This window comes from Piliocolobus tephrosceles, chromosome 3 (assembly GCF_002776525.5).
Source record: "Piliocolobus tephrosceles isolate RC106 chromosome 3, ASM277652v3, whole genome shotgun sequence".
Classification (NCBI taxonomy): Eukaryota; Metazoa; Chordata; class Mammalia; order Primates; family Cercopithecidae; genus Piliocolobus; species Piliocolobus tephrosceles.
The window spans coordinates 119,504,342-119,532,312 of NC_045436.1; the positions used below are offsets into that span (position 1 = coordinate 119,504,342).

The 27,971-nt window shown below is 34.8% G+C and overlaps 1 protein-coding gene across 2 annotated transcripts; it reads right to left on the reverse strand.

The window, feature by feature from the left end:
• Positions 1-63: 63 nt before the first annotated feature.
• PRR27 (proline rich 27) lies at positions 64-27,971 on the reverse strand. Of its 2 annotated transcripts, XM_026446913.1 has the most exons (8): positions 27,734-27,971; positions 26,114-26,137; positions 23,297-23,959; positions 20,345-20,389; positions 18,705-18,987; positions 15,892-15,932; positions 14,795-14,836; positions 64-120 (listed from the first exon to the last, which is right to left on the reverse strand). In XM_026446913.1, exons 1-4 carry the CDS (start codon positions 27,782-27,784, stop codon positions 20,378-20,380), a joined length of 750 nt encoding a protein of 249 aa, XP_026302698.1. In that variant the 5' UTR covers positions 27,785-27,971; the 3' UTR covers positions 64-120; positions 14,795-14,836; positions 15,892-15,932; positions 18,705-18,987; positions 20,345-20,377. The 2 variants fall into 2 exon arrangements, with proteins under 2 accessions (XP_026302698.1, XP_023046022.1); XM_023190254.1 differs by lacking the exons at positions 64-120; positions 14,795-14,836; positions 15,892-15,932 and having other exon boundaries at positions 16,121-18,987; positions 23,297-23,401; positions 23,492-23,959.

The window sequence follows — 27,971 nt, forward strand, 5'->3', positions numbered from 1 at the left end:
ATCCATTAATGGTGTCCACAAAACAGAGGTATATTGACCACCAGAAAACCAGGGAGTCTATTCTATAGTTAGGTGTTTAACATGAATATTGTTTTGATCATATTCACGGTCATTTAAATGCTAAGGGAAAATAGAAAAGCACAGTTTCAATTAATATATATTTTTGATTAATAATAAAAAGCTTTCGTGAAACTATTTTTGCTACTTAAAAGAAATGAGAATCCAATTTTAATTTGAAATAGAAACAACAGTAAAACATTACAAGTAAAACTAGTCAATACATTTATAAAATATTAAATTCAACATTGAATGCTAATTGAATGCTAATGAAATGTTGATAGCACTATTCCAAGAGAAATACTTACACTTTCTCATAGTTAAAAGAGTTAGATACTTGGAGATGACAATTATACTATTTAATTATTTAAATAATGTAATTACTTTTTCTCACTAATTAATTACCATTTTATTTTTATTATTTTCCCCCAAATTTTCTATTATTATTTCAGGGTTTTGAATGTGTCATCTATGCATAAAATAATTTATGTGAAACTGTTGAAACTGAGTGGGAGGCATTAAATTGTATACATAAAGACTACTTGCTTGAAAACGACCCTCTGTTTCAATTTATTTAGAAGTGGCGGCTTATTTCCTGTTCAATAACTTAACAATAATGTTAACATGAAGAAACATTTTTGAGAGATTAAACTATGCTAAATTCTTTACAATATTCTTTCATCACTTCTATATATGAATTTGTAAGATTGTAAGTCATTACCTTCCTTTTTGAAGATGAGGAAATCTGAGCTTAAAGGAGTTAGGCAGAGTATTAGGATGTGGGAAATCTGGGATTAAGATCTTTATGAAGAGCAACCCATAACCTCCATATTGCATGTTTATTTGGTCCTTCTATTTGGATTAAGACTAATTCTACTCTCCCTCCCTATGTAGATGGAGGTTAATTTCTCATAAATTATATGTCACTGTTCTTCATATATTTAAAATAATTTATGAAATCATACTTTAGCTATTCATGTTGTGGGTAAGAAAAGTTTAAATCATTTTAAATCATTAATAATTCCTCTGACATCTTCCATGTATGATCTTTGTTTTACTGTTTTACTATCTTTTATGATCGGCTCAAAGGTGCTGGATTTCTTTGATCCTTAGATGCATGTTTTTCATATGTAAATATCCTCAACTCCGGATCTATCTAATAATAGATGTCTTCTTACTGTGTTTAGATTAAATTTTAAAAATAGTGATCTTTTTATTAAATAGACATTTAAATGTCCTGTAAAATATTGCATCATATTTTGCAGTGGAACAAAAGGGACATGTAAAAAGAAAAGCACAGGAAGAGAGTGGCAGGATGTAGTTTTGATTTTAGTGAGGATATATTCATTGTCCAAGTAATGAAAGCAATGCTGTACTTTCACACAATGAAAAAGATAAACACCCATAAGAAAAGAAGCTGCACTGTTTTGTGATTGAGATGTATAGAGAAGTTGTATTTCACATGGCAAGCAATGAACAGGAAGGTGAAAAAATAATGAAATGTTTTGGAAAAAGAATGCATTTCAAAGTAATGAGATACATGACCCAACCCTACAGAGACATATATATTGACAATGTAGTGTTGATACTTCTTTTGGGCTTTTGAACTTCACATTTTTCTGTGTAGTATGATAAGTAAATCTTAGATAATATTTAATATTAGCATTGTCATGCACAGTGCTTATGCTCTGTATTATTTCTATAACTCCTTAACCTACTTTCCCCTTCACAAATCATTGAATTTTAATTAATCAATGGTTTATTTAAGATATAATCAGTATAACTTTCCACAAGAAACTTTATTGTCATTCTTTGAATAACTTCTTCTCCTCCGGTACATATATAAAGAGAAAAGAGAGAATAAAGTTATTACTAACAAAATTACCTTATTTCCAAGATTAACAATAAGCAAAGAATTCTTCTGAAAGGATCTAATGCCTAGACTTACAGCTATATAAACTCTTTGAAAAATTCAGGGCCCATTATCTTTAATCATACCAGTCTTTTAATCTAAGCACCACTAGTAATTTATATGGTTACTCAAAGGGTTAATGGCTTTCATATCCTTCATCATTTTGAGAAGTTTATAATCTCCTGTATTATAAAAAGGGATCACAGCATGACAGATTTACAATGTTCTTTATAGATGTGTCTTTTTTATCTCTTCAATTTAAAAAAGAGATATTCCAGACTGCTAAAAAGCAATGCTTTGTCAATATAAATACAGTGAACGTTTCCTTTGTAGAATAGTAGAGTTGCTTTTGTACGTTTATTGGAAAAATAAATCTTAAATATATGATTCACTTATTTAAATACTTTATTCTCCTCATTAAACTTACGCATGAGACACAGTGGTTCACTTGCAGAATTTCAGGAGGACAGAGATGACTCTGACATGATCCTTTTTATTGCTGTGTAGAAAATACATTAGGAGGATGTGGAAGATGTAAGAAAGGAGAGGTTAGTAGGTGATTGTGATAATCAATGAGAGATTATGGTGGTTTGTATATGGTAGTGATAGGGAGGGATGGCAAACAATGAATAAGACCTACTTGATAGCACAATAGTCAATAATAACTTAATTGTATATTTTAAAATAACTTGAAGAATGTAATTGGATTATTTATAATTCAAAAAGTAAATGCTTGAGGGGATGCATACTCCATTCTCCATGACGTGCTTATTTCACATTGCATGCATCTATCAGAATATCTCACATACCCCATAATATATGTATCTACTGTGTATCCACAAAAATTAAAACAAAGAAATGTTTGGATTCTAGATATATATTGAAGTTGGCATTTCCAAAATACATTGTCATGTCAGCTATGGGGGTTTAGAAATAGAGTATAATCAAGAAAGACTTTTAAGTGTTGTGCTTGCACAACTGGAGGACTGAAGTTTTGAGTTACTAAGAGGAGGAAGATAGCAGTAGGGAGAGATCCAATGGGGAGGTAATCAGTAGTGGAGTATTAGACCAGCATTATATTTAAGTTGTTTACTGGACAGCTAAGTAAAAAAGTGTAAATATAGTAATGATTCCATGTTTAATGTTTTGACAAATTGACAAAATGTTTTTCAAAGCAAGAAAGCAGTTGTACTATTATATATTCTCAGTAGCAATGCATGAGGGTTCTGATATCTTCAGATCCTTATCAACCCTTGTTTCCTGACTATTTTATTCTAGTCATGTTTGTAGGTGTGTGAAGTGATATCTCACTATGATTTCTATTTGCATTTCCCTGATGACTAATGATGTCGAGCATCTTTTGCGCTTATTGGCAATTTGTATATGTTGTCATGAGAAATGCCTCTTGAAATCTTTTGCCCATTTTTAAATTGTGCTATTTGTAAGAATTCTTTATATTCTGAATACAAGTCCTTTATTTGCTGTATGATTTGTAAATATTTTCTCTCACTATATGTGGACTGTCTTTTCATTTTCTTGATGGTGTTTTTTTGATGCACTAAAGTTTTAAATACGTATGGAGTTCCAATTTATCTATTTTTTATTTTGCCATTTGTGTTTTTGGTGTAATATCTGAAAACTGCATAATTCATGGTTGTAAAGATTTAATCTTGTGCTTTATACTAAGAGTTTTTATAATTTTCATAATTTTTAAATAATTTTTATAATTTTATAATTTTCACTCTTTTTTTTTTTTTTTTTTTTGAGACGGAGTCTTGCTCTGCCACCCAGGCTGGAGTGCAGTGGCCGGAAATTGGACATCTACATGCAAAATAATTAAGTTGAACCCTTACCTGTTAACCATTAATAAAAATGGATTATACACCTAAATTTTCACTCTTACATTTAGGTGTATAATCCATTTTTATTAATGGTTAATAGGTAAGGGTTCAACTTAATTATTTTGCATGTAGATGTCCAATTGTCCTAGTATTTTTTTTTAAATTCTTTCCCCATTGAATTTATTTGCATTCTTATTGAAATTCAGTTGACTTTAAGCGTAAAGGCTCATTTCTAGATTCTCCATTGTAATCCAGTGTTCTGTATGTTTATCTTTATGCCAGTACTATAGTGATGTATAGTAAACTTTGAAATTCAGAAGTATAAGTACTCCAACTTTGTTTTTCTTCTATATGACTGTTTTGACTATTCCATCTCCTTGCATTTATACAGGAATTTCAGAAACAGCTTGTCAAATTTGCAAAAAGAGAAGCTGAGGTTTTGATAGGAATTATATTAAATCTGTAGTTCAATTTGTGGAGTATTGCCATCCTAAAATATTAAGTCATTTCGTCTGTGAACATGAAATACCTTTTCATTTTATTTAGATCTTTTATAAGTTATTCCAACAATGTCCTTAGAAATGTGCCAGGTTTATTTAGATCAAGAGATAAAGTGAAGGTTTAGAGAAGTTTAGAATATAACATGTTTACCGGTGACTTATGAGTGTCATAGGATATAACTTAAGGGACTCAGGAGATGGGAAGTGCTGTCAGACGGTTCAGAGAAATAAAATACATGGATATGTATGAAGATTAGGGTCCAGAAGAAGAGGAAACATTGGGAAATCTGTGGTGTTTGTGAAGGCTAAAATAACAAAAAAATAGAAATAAGAGACATGAGAAGCTTAGTCCTGATGGTTGGCAGGAAGAGGGTGATTAGGTTGTGAACTCTGGAGAGAAGCTAGAAGAAAGTCATGTTTGCCAGGAGCAGATAGCATTTTGTCTCTCTCGCTTAACTCTTGTGGATGAAAAGTTGAAGGCAAAAGGAAGTCTTTTTAAGTACACAGTAGTGACTCCCTCTTAACCCTATAGATGTAGTTTGCTAAGATCAGGTCATACTTTGAGAGTGTTCTACTTCTTTGACTCTTTCTTCCTGCTCTCTTTAGTGGGTTCTTACTTCTGTGCATGCCTATCAGACATTGGTGTCGTCACATATCTAAATAGTAACCCACTAGCAGTAAGAAATATGGACTTGAGAATCAATGATATGTGAAGGCATATTTATGTGAAATATTAGTAAGGTTTTTTCTTTTCTCTCCCCATTTTTCCTTCAGGAACCTCTCAATTTGAGCTATGAGTTATGAGAGTCTCATTGCCCTTAGAGGTTGCACGTAACTGTCAAAATAGGAACACTTAAATCTGTGTATTATATATCAATTATACCTCGTTAAATCTGTTTTTTTTTTTTTTTTAAGAATAATGGAACAAAATCTTAGCTTTAAAACTAAATAGTCAGGCTTTCAGATGTAATAAAAAAACTTTGCAAGTGTATGAAATCATCAGGCCTATGAACAGACCTAAGGTGGGGAAAAGTGAGAGAGATGGAAATGCTACTAGAGAGTTAAAAACCATTTATGAGTGAGAACGTGAGGTGTTTGATTTTGAGTGCAGCAAACCACCATGGTATGTGTATACCTATGTAACAAACCCGCACATCCTGCACATGTATCACAGAATTTAAAGAGCATATGTATATTTAAACAGCTATTGTTTTTGATACTACATCCTGCCCCTCTCGCTTATCCACAAACAGAGCCAAGCTCCAGCTTAATGGGAGATAACACTCTTCCTTCTCAAGTGAGGTTGGGATATCCCAGTGCATTTCTTTCTGGGTCTACACTGGGGAGATGAGAGCTCCTGCAGAGAACTTTCCTGTGCATCTTTGTGTGTCATCTATGTTCAAACTGGATATATGGAATGAAAGAGCGATGGTTTCATACTTCCACAGACAAAGTGGGGTATGGGAGAGCATTCAAATTTTCTTCTGCACATATCATTTTCAGCTTGAAGTAGGGTACAAAAATTACCTGATATAAAGAGTGCCGGTGGCTAGGCACAGTGCCTCACATATTGCAAGGCCCAGGTGGTAGGATCAGCATAGGCAACATAGTGAGACTCCATCTCTCCTTAAACAACAACAACAACAATTAGCTGGGCATGATGGTGTGTGCCTGTAGTCCCAGCTACTTGGAGGCTGAGGCAGAAGCACTGCTTGAGTCCAGAAGGTTGAGGCTGCAGTGAGCTATGATTGTGCCACTGCACTCTAACCTGGGAGACAGAGTGAGACTCTTTCAAAAAATAAAAAAAAAATTAAAAAAAAAATTAAAAAAAGAAAAAAAAAGAAAGAAAAAAGAAAAAAGAAGTGGACACTCCACAGGAATCAGACAAGGATGTGGTCCCCTTAGGCCTACCACAATGGAGTGAAATGACTAAGCCTGTGGGTCAGTTGAGAACAATTACACATTTGTAAACGTCAGAATGTAGACTTTGGCCAAAATATATTACACCTTATCACAGGCAGGATGTTACCTCAGTATCTAGTAAAAAGAGATGATACTCAGGGAGGAAAGAAGGAAAATCCTTAATGAGTCTGAATTTTAGCTACATGTAAATGAGGCATCCCCCAGATTGGCTGAATTTACTTGGAACTGACTAGACTAAGTTTTCTACTCCAGGAACTCAGGAAAAAAAATAAATTCAATTATAGGACATATAATAGTAGTCTTTTACATAGCTATTGTGGTTATGGTCTTTACATCAGTGTTAAATGTATGTGGGTAGTCATGGAATTGAAATTTTGTAGAAAGTCTGTCTTTAGAAAGAAAAGAAGGGGATTGAGGATTATTCCATGATGATGAGATGTAAAATAAGATAAAGCCTTTAACATATCCACGGATTTATCAAAAAGGGGTCACTGGTGACCATAATAAGACAGTTTCAGAGTAAGAAAAAGGTAAAAACTAGACTGTAGGGGCTGAGGAGTGAATTTTAAATGAAAAAATAATTACTGCTGGTGCAGGCTTCCAGATAAAATTTGACTATGATGGTGAAAAAATTACAATTCAAGACTAAGAATATCAAGGCCTTTGGTATTTCTTTATAGTTTATATTTTGTTAGAAAATTTAGCATGTTCAAGTGATGACAGGTGAAATAGAGATCTAGAGGTTGAAGATAAAGGATAGTAAACAGAGATGATCCTCAAAAAGAGGGATTAATCTTACATAAGAAATAAAGGAGAGGAGTGTGTGTGGATATACAAAGTGCTACATTCTGTGATTTGGTGGTTGAATGCTTTCTTCTTCAAAACCATTTTTGTGTAAATAAGGAACTAGGTTTGAGGGTTTGAGTAGAGTCATCTAATGAAGAGAACTGGAATTCCCTCATGGCATTCTTTTCATAATATACTATATTTAATTGCTACAAAATTTTCCTAATTGCAAGTCTTTGTTACAGTTTTTCATTATAAAATATAATGCCAATACGAGAAAGTACCTTAAATGTAACTATTGAGCAAACACCGATGAACCATAGGCCATCAGTTCATTAAACATAGAGCATTGCCAACATCTTCGTGTGTGTCTATGTTTTCTTGTACCTTCCCTACTCTCTAGAGACAACTGTAATTACTATTTGTTTTCTTTATAGTTTTAACACTTCTGTTGCATCCCTGATGAACATATTTTAGCTTTGCTTATTTTTGAACATTATATAAAGGAAATTATAATGGCATGTATTCTTCTTTATAATTTGCTTCTTTTGATCAATATTAAAATATTAAAATTCATCCACACAATATGTACAGTGTATTCATATAAGCTACATACATACAGAAACATACACATGCATATATATGTTTGGGTGTATATATATTCAAAGTGTGACTATTTTATTGCTTATTTGTGGCTTGCATTTTTGCTATCTTTACAGGGTATGCTGAGGAACAGATATTCTTAATTTTAACACAGTCAGAATCATCACTAGTTTACTTCAGGTTAAAACTTTTCCTCTACTTAAATGTCATGAAGATATTCTGCAACGTCATATTCTAAAAGACTTTAGTTTTCTCTTTCACATTTGGGTCCATAACAACCATAGAGTTGAATTTTGACCTGATATTGAGTAGAAATCCAATTTAATTTTTTTCCATATTTATAACTAATTGGTTAATGGCATTACCGTGAAAAAAACTGCAGCACTAACCCTTTCATAAATTGTGTCCCTATGCATGAGACTGTTTTTATGTTTGGTTTTTTGTTTGTCTTTTCAATGCCAGAGTTTTAATTAATTATAGGTTTATAATAATTCTTGCGATCTTCTAGAATAGGCCCCTCAAACATGCATTTGTTTATGTTTATTGATTTTTCCAGGTGATTTGATTTTGTCTGACAATGTATAAATCATATTGTCAAATTTCAATTCTGGTTTGAATTTTGGAAACATATTACTGTATCTACATTATCAAAATTCCCAATCCGTGAACATAGGATCTGCATTTTTTTGATATCTACTTTACCAAAGTTTTATAAACTTTCCCACAGAAGTCATGCACTTCTTTTGTTGGATTCCCCACTCCTAGATTCTTGATAATTTTTGATGAAAAGGAACATTAAAAATGTTATTTGGGAACATTTAAAAATTTAGGTAAAATTCACAAACAGTAAAACATATATAATATCAGTGTACAACTCATTAAATATTACATTTTTATATATCCATGTATTTGCTTAGGTCCAAGATATAAACCAATTTCTTTCCCTAAGATCACCATCAGTTTTCTAAAGTGATTATGTCATCTATGCATCTACTGGTTTTAGTTCCGGTTAGTCCACAACTTTATCAACATATGGTGCCATTAGATTTTTTGCCGTTGTGACAAACGTGTAGAAGTAACTAATCGTGGTTTTAATATCCATTCTTATGGTAGGCAAATATGTTAATCAGCTTCTCTTTTGTTGGCCATTTAGTTATGTTTTGTGGGAAATGACATTTCACATATTATATCTTTTTTATTGGACTGTCTGTAACTTTATGGTCTGTGTAGGGATTGCTTATTCTTTCCATTTTCCAAATCTGTGTGTTTTCTCCAGATACACTGGTTTCCTCCCACATCTCAAAGATGAGCAAGACAGGTGAATTGTCTTCTCTAAGCTGTCCCAGTCTGAGTGTGGGTGTGGGTGTGAGTGTGAGTGTGCCCTGAATTGAGATGAGGTCCTGAACAGGGCTGTTCCCGCCTCATGCCCTGAGCTGCTGGGATAGGCTCTCACCACTGAAGCTGAAATAAGTGAGTTGGAAAATGAATGAATGAATGAATGAAGACAAATTATTGAAAAATAAAAATTGTAAAGGATATAAAATAAAAATGGTAAAAGGTCATTTAAATGCACAACAATAAACAATGTGGTACAAAAGAGCTCAGCAAGACCATCACATTAATTATTGTTTGTTTAGAACTGCATAGTGGTAGGAGGTGCTCCTTGCAATTTTTGTTTTGCAGACATTTACATTTTGATCTAACCTATCACCATCATGACTGCCATTGCTCACTGCCTCACCAAAAATTGGGTAAATAATTTTCTTATTTGTTTCTATTAATCTTTCTTAAATATATGCATAGCTCACATTTATTTCAATGTTTTTGTGACCAGAAATATGCCATGGGAAATTTATACTTTTTTTCTTCTATCAATTAGCCTATGGTATTATTGGTTTTGTTATACATCTTCTTGCTCAAAGTCATAGTTTCCAAGAATATAACCAAGACGTTTTAAGTGAGGACTTGCTATATATTATTAGCTGACACTTAAGTTTTGTGTTAAAGTATGTTGAAATTCCCTTGAACTATTTTCTTTTAAATTTTATTTATGTATTTATTTTAGAGATTAGGTCTTGGTCTGTTGTCAAGGCTGAGTGCAGTGCGGATCATAGCTCACTACAACCTCAAACTCCTGGGCTCAAGCCATCCTCCTGCTTCTGCCTCCCTAGTAGCTATGACTACAGGCATGTGCTACCATGCCCTGCTACTTTTTTTTTTTTTTTTTAATTTTTATAGAGAGAGTTGTTGCAGGAAGTCAGGGATCCATAACGGAGGGACCAGCTGAAGCCGCGGCAGAAGACCATAAATTGTGAAGATTCCATGGACATCTATTAGTTCCCCAAATTAATACTTTTGTACTTTCTTACACCTGTCTTTACTGTAATCTCTGAACATAAATTATGAAGATTTCATGGACCCTTATCACTTCCCCAATCAATGTCCTTGTGATTTCCTATGCTTGTCTTTACTTTAATCTCTTTATCCAGTCATCTTCTTCCTAAACTGAGGAGGATGAATGTTGCCTCAGGACCCTGTGATTGTGTCAATTACACAAATTGTTTGTAGAGCATGTGTGTTTGAACAGTATAAAATCTGGGTATCTTAAAAAAAAGAACAGGATAACAGCGATGTTCAGGGAACAAGAGAGGTAACTTTGAGCTGGCTGCCGGTGAGCTGGAAGGAACAGAGCTATATTTCTCCTCTTTCTTAAGCAAATAGGAGAAATATCGCTGAATTCTTTTTCTCAGCATGGTACATCCCTGAGAAAGAGAATGTGCTCTGAGGGTGGGCCTATAAACGGCCCCTTTGGAAGCATGTACCGTCTTTCACGGTCGAAGCTGAAGGGATGAAATAAGTCCTGGTCTCCTGTAGCGCTCCCAGGCTTACTAGGAGGAGGAAAATTCCCACCTAATAAATTTTGGTCAGACAGGTTGTCTGCTCTCAAACCCTGTTTCCTGATAAGATGTTATGGACAATGCGAACCCGAAACTTCATTAGCAATTTTAATTTCGCCCTGTCCTGTGGTCCTGTGATCTCACCCTGCCTCCATTTGCTTTGTGATGTTTTATTACCTTGTGAAGTATGTGATCTCTGTGACCCACACCCTATTTGTGCACTCCCTCCCCTTTTGAAAATCGCTAATAAAAACTTGCTGGTTTTAGGGCTCGGGAAACATCACCGATCCTGACAACATGTGATGTCTCCCCCGGACACCTAGCTTTAAATTTCTCTCTCTTGTGCTCTTTCCCTTAAATTTCTCAACCCAGCCGAGACACTTAGGAAGTAGAAAAGAACCCGGGTTTTCCCGATAGTCTCACTATTTTGCCCAGGCTAGTCTCGAACTCCTGGCCTCAAGAGATCCTCCCACCTTGGCCTTCCAAAGTGCTGGGATTTTAGGCATGAACCACTGCACCTGGTTCTCCCAAACTCTTTTTCATAGCGCTATGTTTTAGGAGTTTTTTTTTTTTTTTTTTTAAACACCTGTTTTATCTTCTGATTTTTAAAATTCACTTATTTTCTGCTTAATGCCACCGTAATGTAATTTCAGTGAGAGTAGACTCCTTGCTATTGTCTATGCCTAAGTTCCCAGTATGTAGAAAATCTCCTGGCACAGAGGAAATCAAAAAGCTCTTTGTTGAAAGAATATCTTTGGAGTTGAGCTCAAGGAATAGTAAGGTAAGGTCTGATGCCTTTATATATATATATTACTTAAGTCTATGACTTGTGATTTTGGGTCTTTTATTTTGCAGAATAAATTAACTGTTTTTTGATGAGTGGTAAGGGGTGTGATACCATTGGTAACACACATTTGGTAAAAACAGGGACATAACAGGCAAGCCAAAGGAAAAATAATAACCTTGACTGTTATAAGTGAGTCTTAGAAAAATGAAATAAAATGTAGCAATAAATTATATGCTTGCAAGAGAGATTTAATAGTAAAAGCAAAGCAATTCACATCCCAAAGTCATTTGTTATTCACTTCCGTTAGTGTTCATGATATAATCCACAGATGCTATCATAGTAGGACCAAACTTCCGAATAAGGAACATTGAGTAAGATTTTGATTTGTTAGAAGTATACAAGTGAGTATTTTGAAGGGAGATGTTTCAGGAATCCATATCCGAAAATTTGAATATATATGATATATCATGACTCAAAATTTAAAGCAAAAGTTTCATTAATTTGATTTGATTATTCTTCAAATTATCTTCACTTCGCACATACTCACAGTATTACTAATAGACACAATACTATTGTAGAGAGAGTAAGTGCTACACTTTCTCCTTTACATTTCCCAGACTTCCTTGCAGGGAGTGTGTAGGCATATGCCTAGTGCTGACCCATGGGCTGTGATAAGTTGTGTGCGCCATTTTTTGGCTATGGCAATTCAATAAGAATTTGTATTTTTCCCTATCTCTCTCTTACTCTGATATGGAACTTTGGAGGGGATGTGTTCAAGACGTAGCACATGAAATTCATATATAATACCTGCATTAGAACCTCAAGTGATGTGAAGAAGAAATAATCTTAAATTGTATATGACACTAATATTTTGAGGATTATCTTATTACCATAACATGAAGAATCTATATGAATGATACAGTGATTATTGATTTATGTTTGAATAATGGTACGTTTGACAAACATATGCACATAATTCTTTTTATTTATTTATTTATTTTTTATTTTTTGTCTGTCACTCTGTCACCCGGCTAGAGTGCAGTGGCCCAGTCTTGGCTCACTGCAAACTCCGCCTCCCGGTTTCACACCATTCTCCTACCTCAGCCTCCTGAGTAGCTGGGACTTCAGGCACCCGCCACCAAGCCCCGCTATATATATATATATTATTTAGTAGAGATAGGGTTTCACCATGTTAGCCAGGATGATCTCGATCTCCTGACTTCGTGATCCACCTGCCTCAGCCTCCCAAAGTGCTGGGATTACAGGCATGGGCCGTTGCACCCGGCCACAGATTTCTTAAAATGGGATACTAAGAACAACAATCATGTTATCCCTGGAAAGCATAATGCTGATATATATTTTATAATACCAGGGCACATTCATGAACTAGACATTTACTTATTTATTTGTTGCAAATATATTATCTCAATTATTACTCCATAATCTAGTAACACAAAGAGAAAATTTGGGCACCTCAACGACATGAGATACTGCAAGCAAGTTTCTGTCACCTGCTAACAATGTGATTTCAGGCAAATTAGTCCTTTGCATCTCATAAATAAAATGAGACAGATAATACTAATGACTCTTGTAAAAACTATGTCTTAAGTGGTAGTTCAGATAAGAATGCTTAGAAAACAGGAGAAAATTAGTATCTGCTTTTGAGAGTTCATTTCTGCTGATAGGTGGAAGAGCAAGTTGATGTTAATATGTATCTGAAAGCATGCTGAATCTGGAATTTCATTTTTATTTATGTATTAGATTAAAGAGCTAGAATAAAAATGACTATTCTTTCATCTTAATTATCTTTTTTATGGGTTTATTTATGTGATACAGAGTTTTATTAATGGAGAAACTGCTCACTGATTTTTAAAAAAATCTTGGAACAATAATAATTGTATTTATCACACGCTTAGTGTTTTGCTTAATTTCATATTATACTTAAACTTCTATTGGTCTATACTAGTGTTAGCTCCACTTTACAGATGAGAAAATGAAGGCATACAGAAAGTCAGTAATTTCCTTGGACTATCTTTGCTACTAAGTGTTCATCCTGGGGTATGGACCCACTTGGTCTGACTCCAGCATCTGGTATTTTGTATCCACAAAATTCTATTGTCTATCACAATTATTTTGTCTGTGCTTAATAACTGTATTTATCAGAAAATTATTCCAGAATGAACCATTACATTCACAGGTAAATTTTGAGTTACCTTGTATTTAGTAAGAAGGTTTAAAAAATGACAATCTCCCATATGCCAGAGGATTTGGTGAATTTGCTTCTGAAGGTGGGGGTTCAAAATAATCATCACTTAAATCAAGGTCACTTAAGTTCTAAGGATAAAATAGGCAAATGAGAAAGAAAACACCTGTGTTGATGATGAGAACGGCATTCTGACTCCTGCTTTGTTGATTTCAGTTCTGGAAGAATGTCTTGAATGTATTCTTTCAATGCTCACCGGAAGTATTGCTACCAGTTCTTTCTTACATGAAGACATGCTAAGTTTTCATATAACCTTCCTTGCTTTACTCAGATCCCTTTATGTGTTCTATGGGCAGTGAGTAAGCAGGATAAAAAATCCCACCCTGACTTTTCCAGAAATTGGCAGGTGACGAAGACTGTGGATGAAGAAATTTTTATGAAACAGTATCTCCTATCCCTACTGAAGAATCTCTCAACTCCTCTGATACCTCTCAGAATGTTTCATGGCACTAGGTAGTATATTATATAATAATGGCATAATTGCAGAAACATCCTTGGAATAAAAATTTCTTTTTTAAATGAGGAAATTCACTAATTATCCCTGTAACTAAAATGTAGGATATCCATGCACTTGCTTTGGAAAGGATGTCTGTATTGTTTTACACTTCTTATTGTATTTTATAATAACTTCATAGATACATTTTAGGCTAAATAATTCAGGGAGAGGAATATATTTCCTTGTGCAGACATGTACAAAGATTACATGACAGAGGACATCTTCTCACTGGATTGCCACAGCAAAAGTGGAGAAGTTTGGTACTTTAAAATATCACTTGCATATTTCCACACTGCATGTACCATTGATCTGTTATCTGGTTATATAATAAAAATAAGTAAATTGACATTTCAGTCAAGGAAAAGCATCAAAACATGAAGGTAAGATTTAGCATTCATGTCATCCTTGTACACACTCTGATTTAAATTCCAGCCCTTAAATTACAGCAATTCACATATTGTATTTTCTCTAGATATAGCTTAATAAGAAATGAAGGATGCTATTTTCTTACTGTATGTTAAAAATTTAAAGTTAATGAAGATACTGTTAAAAATTAAAGTTAATGAAGATACTGTTAATATTACCTTAAATTTTTTGATAGTGATCATAATTATTACACCAATTTTCATAAAAGAATTTTTGAGAGTGAAGAATTGGGTTACACACATGTGGAATTAAAAAACATAAAGCATGAAAACATATTTAAATGTAAGAATGTTAGGGTGCTACCTCTCCACTGAATGAATCACAGTGGCATTAAACATCTCCCCACTAAAAACAAGAAAAAAAAGGGACTTACTTCAGTTAGTTATTTCAATAATATTTTAATATTTGCTATTAGAATCCATGATTATTTGTATTCATAATGGTTAGAGAATAAGTTCTTATTGGCATCATACTCATATATGTATTTCATAACTTGTCTAAATATGTAGTCATTTAAAAAGGATTATCCATTATGATATTGGTAGAAAATAGTATTTTCTCCTATAATTTTTTTATTTCAGCTTTGATTTAAGATTTTTATTAGGTGTGCACATGCACACATATATACACGCATACATATATACATATGATAATATAAATAATGAAACATTTTATTCAGGCTAGTTGCAAAGGCCTCAAATAAGGCCTATAACTAAATTAGTCTATAAGTTCTACAGCATCATCATATAGGAAATATAGTTTACTTTTTACTCAGATAACATGTGATATATTTGATCTTTCATGGCAAACATCAATTAAAGTGAAACTATTAATACATTCAAAAATGTGAAAAGTCTTAGAAATATAAATGTTGAGTAAAAATAGTAAGTTGCAGAATGATATATCATTTATTATATGCCTTGTTTATATACCTTTTTAAAACTCATAAAACTCTTTTATATATTGTAAGTGCCATATAAATGCATACTAAAATTTTAGAGAAAAGCTAGGGAATCATACACACAAACTTATACCTCTTTGAGGTCCTGAGTTTCTGGCCACAAAAGAAAAAAATAGAAGAAAGAATGTGTAGTGGGTCATCTGGCAATCGCTGGAGAAGTATAGTGGTCCTTGCAGTTGATACCAGTGCGAAGGAGTGAACATTTCTTTTTTTTTTTTAATCCTTTTTTATCCTTTTTTTTTTATTATTATACTTTATGTTCTAGGGTACATGTGCACAACGTGCAGGTTGTGCACACGTATGTTTATTGTGGCACTCTTCACAATAGCAAAGACTTGGAACCAACCCAAATGTTCATCAATGACAGACTGGATTAAGAAAATGTGGCACATATATACCAAGGAGTGAACATTCCTTAATCATAAATGAGAATAGTTACCTGTCTGTAGAAAGTAGCACTGAATAAGAATCAGACACCTTCTATAAGCAACGACATTATGTCATTTTCCAGTGGCTAAATAGAACACTATACAGTAAAGAAGTATGTAAGACGGATATAAACACACATACAAAACTGTAAATGTATCTTAATATTGATCAAAAGATATAATACTCCAAATAATCTTACAGTAGCATTTTTCAATAAAAAGCTCAAAAGTAGGCAAAAGTGAACAATATTGTTTTATAGAATACATTAGAGGTGGAAAAATCATTTTTAAAAGTAGAATGAATTACCCTAATCCACTAAGTAGTTTTTAACTCTACATATAAGGAAGAAGGTGGATTGATAAAGGGGCATTAAACAACATATGCAGTGATGGAAGTGTTTTATAATTTAGTGTGAAATTTCCAGATGGTAGTAGTTACATGTATGCTTTATTTTGAATTATTTATGATAATACACACTTGTATGTAGTATTTTGAATGTGTTATAGACCTTACCAAAAATGGCCTTTAAAGTGTATAATTAACAACATTTTTGACTAATTGAATGTAATAAATGGAAGCCAAAGTAATTTAGGAAGTTCCCAATCTTCCGGTTTGGATGACTTTTCTGTGTCTCAAAGCTGATGTCTCTTTACTAACAACAGTTTGTTCCACAGTGGAAATTACATCAATTCAAATGTTAGTGTTTACCTTTCACTCAATCTAACTCATCTCAATGCAGTCAGGAGGAATAAAATGAACACTAAAAACAAAGTATTATTGTAGTGATAGACTTAAATTTCATACTCTCACAACTGTCAGAGCAGAACATTTTACAGCACTTTGTAGTAAAAGCAAAAACTGTAAATGTTGCTCGTGATAAGATGTCATGTTTATTTTAAAAATCCCAAAATTTTCTTGGAATAAATTCTTTCTCTTGCCCCATGAAAAACGTAACAAATGACTAAGTTCTAAATGTGATACTAAATACCACATAATGTCCCATTAGCAATTATAATTTGCTAAGACTTTGTAGCCTCTTGATGTTTATATTTTGGTTCATCTTCTTCATCTTCCTGTTGTTTCTTATCCAGTCATATTTACGAATTCTTCTTTAAATCCTCAATTCATACAAAAAGCCTGAATTTTGACAACATAATCATTAAAAATGAATATCATGTATGATTACTAATTTATCATTAAATATTTAGAGGTGAATATTGCATATATCTGTGAGAGACAGATACTATAATAATAGTTTCAGATTATTGGCTAAGTCAAATTAAAGTTAGCTCCTACTGGACTCTAGAAGATGGAAGCAAACATCTCAAGGTAACAATTTTACTATCTAAGAAAGTTTCTCAGTTTTTGAGACCATGTCCTCATGGCTATACATAACAGTAATATTCTGATCCAATGTAGGATATAGGGAAAAATACAAAATTATTTCAAAATAAAAAATACGCTGAATGTTTGTAAAAATGTTTCCTTCCTTCACTCTTTGCTTGTTACTTCATTCTTTCCTGTTTTTTTTTTCCTTCCAAAAATATTCACTGGTCACCTAATATGTCCCAGGCATTGCTATAGGCCCTGATAAAGCGCTGAATAAGACACAGAAATGCCTGTGTTTATGGAGCACATATTTTTGTGGAGATAAGATGAGGGTAACAACAAAGACAACACACAAATAAATCAAAAAAGGTAAAAAGCAGTAATAGTAACTTCTACAAGGAAAAGAAGTCAGTAATAGAACGAAAAGCACTGGGTTGCAGAAGAGGGATTTATGTAGATAGAGTGTTCAGGGAAGACCATTCTGAAGCAGGATTTCTACACGAGACCCCCAAAGTAGAAAAGCACTTATTCATACATCAGGGGAAAGGTTCTTGGATAAGATCAAAACCAACATATTTGAAAAGGGAAAAAAAAGAAAAAAAGCTGCTGTACCAGGAGTATGGGGCAAGATGGAGAATGATAGGGAATAAAGTTAGAATTAGTTCCCCCAGGTAAGTCTTGCGTCCTTGGAGAGGTGTTTAGAATATATTCCATGTTAAAAGAAAAAGTGTCAGAGGCTTTTCAGAGATCCTATCTGAATAATGTTTGATTGGACGTCTGATTGCGACTGCTCAGTGGATAATGCATGTGATCAGGGTGGAGGAAAGGTGGAAGCAGGTAGACCAGTTAACACGAAATTCCAGCAGGGCGTGGTGGCTCACTCCTGTAATCCCAGCACTTTGGGAGGCCGAGGCAGACAGATCATGAGGTCAGGAGATCAAGACCATCCTGGCCAACATAGTGAACCCCTGTCTCTACTAAAATACAAAAAATTAGCCGGGCGTGGTGGCACGCGCCTATTGTCTTGGCTACTCGGGAGGCTGAAGCAGGAAAATCACTTGAACCCGGGAGGTGGAGGTTGCAGTGAGCAGAGTTGGCGCCACTGCACTCCAGTTGGGCGACAGTGTGAGACTTCGCAAAAAAAAAAAAAAAAAAAAAAAAGACTCTTTCTCCATTTCTGTTACAGATAACAATAGCTAGAGATGGCTAGATGCAGTGGAGAAGGTTAGAAGTATTAGGATTTGGGGGTATATTTTGTGAAGTAGATCAAAAGACAATTGGTGATGAATTGATTGTGTGCTGGCATAAAAGAGATGAAAAACTGTAAATGTCGCATTTGAACTGCCCATTAAGTCATGGATAGCATAGTTCATTAACATGTTGTTTACCATAGGTTAAACACAGATGCTTTACTGTTTTGTGACAAAAAGATCCTTGACTACAAAATATGCTTGTTCAGGAAAAAAACCTATTACATTCAAAACCAATACTAACATCATCCTATAGTAGTTGTATAATTGGACTCCAGACTAGGCTGAACGATTGCCGTTTCAGTCCTCCCTAGAGTAGTTTTCATTCAGACCTTATCACCATTAGTCTAAATTATCTATTTTATTTATTGAATTATCAATGTTATTTCAATACAAATTAAGTCCAAGGAAAAATCATCACAAACAAATCAATGTAGTGAGATGAATACTCTGAATACAACAGAATGAAATAGTCTTTGGAAAAGAAAGAAAATTTTTGTAGATTTCACTGATTTCTGCATCAGTATCTGAAAGAAGAAAATAACATATTAGTTTAATATAATAAAATGACTAAATGACTCCCACTTAAAGCACAATTATTTTTCTTGATTTATGATTTTAATGTTATTTTAAAAAGACTATTGAATGATTTTCTACAAATTCATGCTACAAATAAAATATACTTTTAAGAGACTCATCTTGTTTTCTTTTGTCTTCTTGTAGATATTATGCATTCTTGCAACAATTATGTGTACCTGTAACAATTAATAATGCATTCTCATAACAATTCATTTAAAATGTAATATGAATTCAATGTTATAATTTGTTTGACTGCCTGTATATATTACACATGATGTTTTCTGTGTGGGTGCTGGTTTCAGATCAACACTATCTCCTGATATCAAATGATGTGAAGTTCCTTCTCTGCCTTAATAGACTTTACCCAAGAGGTAGTATTTGTTTTCCTTTACCTGTTGTGAATTGGGTAATTTATATGGCAAAATACTAAATACAAATGACTACAGAATGTATGAAACTATTATGTGTATCTAATATCTTGAACTAACTCATCAGCCAATTGTTCATTTTACATAAAAGTAAAATAAATGAAAACCAAAGAGTATAGCAATAGTCAAGGTTTAACTAAAAATGGGTATCTTTTAGTTTCTTTGGCAATGGCTGCTGTAAAGAGGTATCACCAACAACAATAACTACCATCACATTTGCTTTTCGATTCTACTTTAGCTAATGATGTCACCCCAGAAATAACCTTCATTTGGCTGACAGTCAAAGCCTTGTCATTTACCTTTCTGGTAAACATTAAAATTGGAACATCTTTGAGAAGGGATGAAGGATGAGAACCTGAAATTAAGATGGCCAGATTTCTTGCTTATCCCCTGATCAGATGACTAAGACACAGTGAGTCCAGTTGAGCTGTTTGTTTGTGCCTTTGGGTGGTGCAATGTGGGGACAGGGAGACTTCAGGTCTAAATTGAGGTAGGATGGTGGCTGAAGTGATAGCACACAGAATAATCTGTGAGAACGTAAACAATGCCTCTTTCCATGTATAGTCCTACCCTCTTTCCCATGTTAAAGGTTTTTACCTATATTAACTACTGTTAATTTAGAATCTTCAAGTCATAATCAATTTGGATCAATTTAAGGAGGAACTCGCTAGTTGTTCAAAAGTAGCCTGAGTTCCTTACACAAGACATGAGTTAATAGTTTGAAAGTTTCTGAGGCACAAACTACCAGTGCTTCTTTAAGCTCCACTTTCTCATTTTCATGTAGTAAAAAACATAATACATTCCAAGGTAGCTTCTGATTATGAGATTTAACCTCTTTATCTGTAATTTCTAAATTATATTATCACATATGACTTACAGAAATGAACCCATGGTACTCTTCTAGAGAATTTCACTGATTTGCCTAGAAAACAAATAAAAAGATCTTTTCATAAACAATCAAATGTACTTTATTTCATAGTATTGGGCCTATCTTTTCTAAATAATCTTTCTTCTCTAAGAAGTTGTGTTCTGCTGATTTCTTCTTAACATGTTTAAAATATTACATACTACTACTAGATTTAGCTTTCTGAAACAGAGAACTGGTTGAATCACTCCTCTCAGTGAAGGTCTCTAATAAATTGCTTTGGCTACAGGATAAAGTCCAAAGTATTGATTAGTGTTTTCAAGGTCCCTTCTTATCAGGTTCTATTTCTTTTTATCTTCACTTTCTATCATTTCCTTCTACTCTCATGTGAACCCTGAGCTACAGGTATATATATATACAATATCCATAATACCCTGGCAGATGGAAAGTGCTTGAGTCAAATCTACTGAATGAACACGTTTAATGTGTGAAACATTGGAGAACAAGCCTCGCTCATCATACCTCTCTAGAGAAGCTGCAAACACCGTTGAATGTAACCCACTGGTGAACATCTTAAAAGAAAAAGAGTTCTTATCTCCTAGGAAACAACTACTAGAGCTTTCCAAGTGGTGGCAATGTGCTGCATAAATAATTCATTGGTGGATTTAAACTTCCATTTGTTTTTAGCCTCTTGCCAGGGTTCAGAGTATCTTCTATGTATTTCAGAATCATGGTTTCCCTTTGGTAAAATAGTCTAATTCCTTGGGTCATATCTGCTAAAATTTAGGGACTAGGTGCTTCTTAAATTTTTTTTTATCTGAAAACAATTGTTTTTCTAAAAGTTTAGTAAACTTCACTAAAGCTAAAGTTCAAGATGAATAATAGAAACTGCATTTACTCTCTTGCTCAAAACAAAAATAATGTGCAAACATGAGAAGAAAAATGAAAAGGAACAATTTTTCAAGATCTAACTATCAGGTTGTGTAAAACTGATCAGTAAGAGACAGGAAGCAAGGTAGTTGTTCTCTATGATTGTCCTATCATACTGCCTGGAGTGAGTTTCCACAGCTTGGTGCAAGAGAAAACACACACACACACACACACACACACACACACAGAGAGAGAGACAGAGACAGAGACAGAGACAGAGTGTGTCCCAGCAGATTCTCTGAGTTAAGTAGATGGAACTGGGACTCCAGGAAGGTCAAGATAGCCCACATTTACAGGCAGAGTACCTGATGGGAAAACAGGGCACAAAGATGTAATACAAAGATCTAGATATCATGTGTTCTCACTTATAAGTGGGAGCTAAGCATTGAGCACACATGTACATAAATATAGAAACAATGAACACTGTCGCCTACTAGAAGGTGGTGGTTAGGGCTGGGTTATGAAACTACTTCTTAGGTAGTGTGCTCACTATCATGGAGAAGGGATTCATTCTCTAAACCCCTGCATCACACCATGTCCCCATGTAACAAATCCGCATATGTACCTCATGTAACCCCTGTATCTAAAATAAAAGTTGATTTTTTTTAAAAACAGGATACCCTCGGCTGGGCGCGGTGGCTCAAGCCTGTAATCCCAGCACTTTGGGAGGCTGAGGCGGGCGGATCACAAGGTCAGGAGATCGAGACCATCCTGGCTAACACGGTGAAACCCCGTCTCTACTAAAAAATACAAAAAACTAGCCGGGCGAGGTGGTGGGCGCCTGTAGTCCCAGCTACTGGGGAGGCTGAGGCAGGAGAATGGCGTGAACCCGAGAGGCGGAGCTTGCAGTGAGCTGAGATCCGGCCACTGCACTCCAGCTTGGGCGACAGAGCGAGACTCTGTCTCAAAAAAAAAAAAAAACCAGGATACCCTCACATTTCAACTGAGTATTGATTAATTATATGAAGATACTACCTGAGGTCAGGTAGAGAACTACCTGAAAGGACAGAATAGAACAACAATTGGTACTCACATAGGGCAGGAAAAAGTTCTTCATCCCACCAGCCAGAGTGAAAAACCACAAAATTCACAGGACATAAGTTTGAGCACTCGGAATGGCTTGATCTCAATAAAGGAAAAATTAGCCTTCGATAAAAATATTTATCTGTTCCTGTTTAATAAAGTGTAAAAGCATACTAACCTAATAGCATTCCAGAATAAAACTCATGAATATGTATGTCCACACACACATATATGTGTATACTACATATACACATTATGTACACATGGTGTATGTTATAGATATAATAATATGTGTGTACAATGTATACATGGCCCCAGGAGGAGGAGGGTATGTAGGTACATATACATGTGCATGTGTGTGTGTAAAGATATGTTAAAAAACTTAATGCTTTCCCCTAATATTAGGAACAGAGTAGGGATGTCCATCTAATCACTTTTATTTGACATTGTACTGGATGTTTAAGCCATTATAGAATGTAATAAGTAAATAAATGCATCCAGTCTGGAAGCTCATATCTGTTTAACAGATGAATGGGTACACAAATTATGGTGTATCTGTATAATAAAATAATAATCTACAAAGAACCAAACTGTTAATAAACACAACTTCATGGATAAATCTCTAAAAGTGAATGATGTCTGACACAAGAGTACATACAATATTATTCCACTTACATAAAATTCTAGAAAACGCAAACCAATTTGTTGTGACAAAAAACAGTCCAGAGATGGGAGGATGGGGAATGTGGGATTACAGAGGAACAGGACGAAACTTTTGACTGTGGTAGATACATTCCCCATCCTGGTAATTCTTTTCATGAGTGTATACTTATGTCAAAACATATCTAAGTACACACTTTAAATATGTGTAGTTTGTGGTATGTCAATTGTATCTCAATAAAGCTGTTCAAAATATCTAAGTTGATATAGGTTTGCTTGGGGAATGGTTTTTTTTCCCTTCTACAAATCTCATTTCTCATACATTATAGTGGTAAGATATAAGCAACCTACCTGGTGAAGAGATGGAGAAGGGTGAGGTTCTGGGGCAGCAGGCTTGGCTGTAGCAGGTTCAGCTGGTGAAGGTGAATCTGCAGCGGGCTCAGCTCCAACAGGTGCCTCTGCAGCAGGCTTGGCTGCAACAGGTGCCTCTGCAGTAGTCTCGGCTGCAACAGGTGCCTCTGCAGCAGGTTCAGCTCCAACAGGTGCCTCTGCAGCAGTCTCAGCTGCAACAGGTGCCTCTGCAGCAGGCTCAGCTCCAATAAGTGCCTCTGCAGCAGGCTCAGCTGCAACAGGGGCTTCTGCAGCAGGCTCAGCTGCTACAGGTGTGGCTGTAGGAGGTGCAGCTGCAGCAGGCTCAGCTGCAATAGGTGGGGCAGCGGGTGCTGCAGCTGCTGAAAAAATCCTTGAAGGAGGGACAAAGGGGAAATCCCTAGGAGGGAGCGGAGGAACATTCAACCGAGTAGCTAAGGGAAAACCAGGGATGTGATAGACATAGCGGAATCCAGGAGCAGTTAGAATCCAGGGATACGGAGATAACCGGGTTTCAGTGTAAGTAGTTCCAGGGTAATTGGGGACTGTATTCACTGGGGGATAGTAAAGAGGAGGTGGCAAATTCCGTATGCCATAAGGAATATTCAGAGATGGATGAAGTGGGTGATGATAGTCATTGTAATCCTAAAGGAGAAACAAAGAAGTCAAAGTTGATTGTTTGTATTTGTCCTGTCTGTATATAACTTACGGTACAACTGTGATGATATATGATAAGTAATGATATTTTGAAAGAATTCCAATCTCTTTCTTAAGGCTAGCGTACTTCCATATTTTTGAAGTAAGAAGTAATAATCTCTTAAGAAAATTGAATTAACTCCAACTGAAGAGTAAATATTTTGTGTTTAAGCAAATAAGAGTATTATAGTCCACAGAATATGCTAACCTAGGCCAGGATAAAGATAGAAGGAAAGCACGCACACTTTTAGGATTGATAGAGGATTATGAGATTGGCAGCTCCAGGCCTTCTTCTCTGCACCCTCCGTTGTCTTTCCCACTGCCCTCAGCACTCTCTGTGCCTCTAAAGTGTCCACTGAAGCCTCTGATTCATTATTCCTCTTCCAGGTGTCCCATATTCCAGACTTATCTTTCTCAACTTCCTACCTCTCTTTATCAATGCTTCCCTTCCTTTAACACTGTGCATCTTAAATTTTTATTAAGAGGGTGAGCAGATTGGGAGGCTGAGGCAGGAGGATCACGAGGTCAAGAGATCGAGACCATCCTGGCCAACATGGTGAAACTCCATCTCTACTAAAAATACAAAAAAAGTGACTGGGTGTGGTGGCGGGCACCTGTAGTCCCAGCTACTTGGGATGCAGAAACAGGAGAATTGCTTGAACCTGGGAGCCAGAGGTTGCAGTGAGAGGAGATCAGGCCACTGCACTCCAGTCTGGCAACAGAGGGAGACTCTGTCTTAAAAAAAACAAAACAAACAAACAAAAAAATAAAAATAAATAAATAAATGAGACGGTGAGCAGACTGGATGTAGATGTTGTTAATGTTATTGTATATAATATTATTATTATATATAGTAATATACAATACTGAGAAGTTTCCCAATAAACGTAGGTTGTTCCTCAGGGTCTTTGAGATATTTTAAGGTTTTTCTTGATGGAAGTTCTATGATTTATTTTTTAAAGTATAAAATAAGTACCTTCTCTGTGCCATCTCTGTGCTAGGTATTGGGATCCTACATACTGGAAAAACAGTCAAGGTTTCTTTCTTCTTGTGTCTGGGATGCTACATTCCCCAGCCAGTCAAGCGTCTTAATTAACATTTAATCTTTTTCCAATTTTAGGTAGGTTTCCTGAATTACTGAGTTAAATTTTTCTCACGAGTCATATTACCAGAGACCCTTGAGGTATGACATACATACATAATTAATGTATGTATGTCCCCAGGTGTTCATAGAGGCAAATATCAATTATTTGTATTGTGGATAATAGAACCCGAGAATCTGAGGACTTAAATATTAACTCATAAGAAATTCAAAATAAGATCTAATACAGTTTCTATTTTAAAACACTATTTTCAAAAGATTTCCACTCCTTTGTTATATGTCTGATCATTGTTGGTCAAAAGTGTGCACATCACAGATTATGTCTCTTGGACTTTCTTTGCTAGGATGTCACGTTGATTTATGGCATACTTGTGGATGGGTATAAGTGTAATTTTCTTAGTACTCTTCCATTACCAGAAATTGAGGCACAAGTAACAAAGAACTGAAAAAAAAAATCTAACATCAGTTAATCAGTATGTGCTTTGGTCTCATAGGGATAATTTATGGGTATTTCCTGCAGAGAAATCATCTAACTCATTGGGATACATTCGTCCTGCTAGTTGTTCCTAGCTTGAAGACAGACACCTGAATATATGGCTGGCCCACTACTTCATGCTTTCTTTTGCTCTAACCCCTCATGCAGACAGAGCATCTCCAGATTCATCACTAAGTTTGTTCAAGTAAACTTAGGATATATTGATAATGTATTTTAGAGGCATGAGGGGAAAACCTTGTCATAGCAAAAATTTTCTTACGCTGCAAAGGGAGTGCACTTAATGCTTCTGCTCATTAAAAAGACTAAAGACCTTTTGCTAAATATGTTGAGCACAAACATATTCCATAAAATTTTCTATCAAATCAGAAGAGTTTAATAGCACTATTATTTTAAGAGCAATAGCAGTCATTAAATTTCATTGTAAAGGAATCAGAGTTTTAAAATGTAAAATTTATTTTAAGATAAAAACAAATATACTTGCATGTAAAGAAAAAAAAAGTTTTACCTCATCATTGAAGGGGAACCATCTCTAAAAGAAAGGAAAATATATTTTAATGTGGTTACGTATTTGAAAACATCTGTACCCACATTTCCATATTGCTGAAAAATTTGCAAAGTTTAACAATACTTATAGTTAATTTTCTTGAAAATTGAGTCACTGGTATGAAAGTTTTTAATCATCGTCATCATTATCATTATATGGTTTTGACTTAAACAGTTTCCTCAGGGAGGTTTACTTTGGCTGGATGGATTTTGGTTTGTAATATTCAACATGTACATAAATCTTTATTATCTGAAAGATCATTCAGCTCTCATTCATATATCTGATTTTGCTATTCACTTTTTACCTCCCAGGTTTTGTCTGTAGTGAGTGTGTGTGTGTGTGTGTGTGCGTGCATCCGTGTGGTAAAGAGTAGTCTTTGTGCTGGGGGCGGTGGCTCACGCCTGTAAACCCGGCACTTTGGGAGGCCAAGGCGGGCAGATCACAATGTTAGGAGATCGAGACCATCCTGACTAACAAGGTGAAACCCCGTCTCTACCAAAAATACAAAAAATTAGCCGGGCTACTTGGGAGGCTGAGGCAGGAGAATGGCGTGAACGCGAAGGCTGAGTTTGCAGTGAGCCGAGGTCACACCACTGCACTCCAGCCTGGGAGACAGAGTGGAACTCCATCTCAAAAAAAAAAAAAAAAAAAAAAAAAGAGTGATCTTTGCCACCTCATCACAGTACCAGAAGGACCACATATCCATTTGTTTTCCAATGAAGCTTCAATATGGTTTGTGAATTGACCACAGATTATGAACTACAGAATAAAAATAAAAAGTAGTACAGGAAAATCATAATTTGTTATTTTAATAATTGGAGCTTAATTTATCTAATTTTAGGGAACAAAAACAATAGTTTAACATTTGGATGGCATGGTAATAACATCAATAGTAAATAGTATCATGTAGCAGTTGAGTTTCTATCATACCTGAGGTACTCTGCTAAGCACTTTATATAATTATCTTATAAAATCTTTAAAACAATTTTATGGTATAGGTGTTATTATTTTCTCCATTTAAAAAGAGATAATATTTAGCATAGTCACTGGCTATTATTAAGAATTTGAATCAGATTTGTCTTACACCAGAATTTCATCTACTTACATTACACTGAAGGCCATTACACTGCACTATATTACTTTACATTCCACTAAAGGTATGATGTGCATTTACTTCTATTCCATCAAGTATCCCTAATGTCTGTACATAAATACCTCCAGCAATGGCACTTCACAGCCATAGGAAGCCCAATCCAGCATTCTGTAATTTGAAGAGATAAACTCTGTTAAGATAATCTACATGGGATCCTGCTTTTCTATAACTTTTCTGCCTCCAGCCTCCTACATTTCTGAACTCACCTCCTTTCCTTGCTGTTTATCTATTTGCAGATATTACAACTTTATTATTTTAATTTCTAAATTTTCCTTTGAAAAGTCTGACACTACAAACTTCATGTCCATCTATGTCTCTTTGCTGCTTTATTATAAATACTAGAGTAACTTTATCATAAGCACAAATCCCTATCAACAATTATTGAATGGTTATACAATTGCTACAATTTTGGAAGTCCTTTTACTTACCTTCCTTGCAAAAGCAACACATACAATGCAGGCCCAAAGGAGAAGCTTCATTTTGATTGACCTTACGAATATTAATACTATAAATTTATTGTTTTAGAAAATATGCACTATTTTTTAAATTATATTTTTCTTCTTTTAGAGAGAAACAAAAGAATACATCGCTTTGTTAGTCTGTCTAGGAACACCCTTAACAGAATAGTTGGCCCTGCTATGTAACTACTGTCTGTATGATTTAACA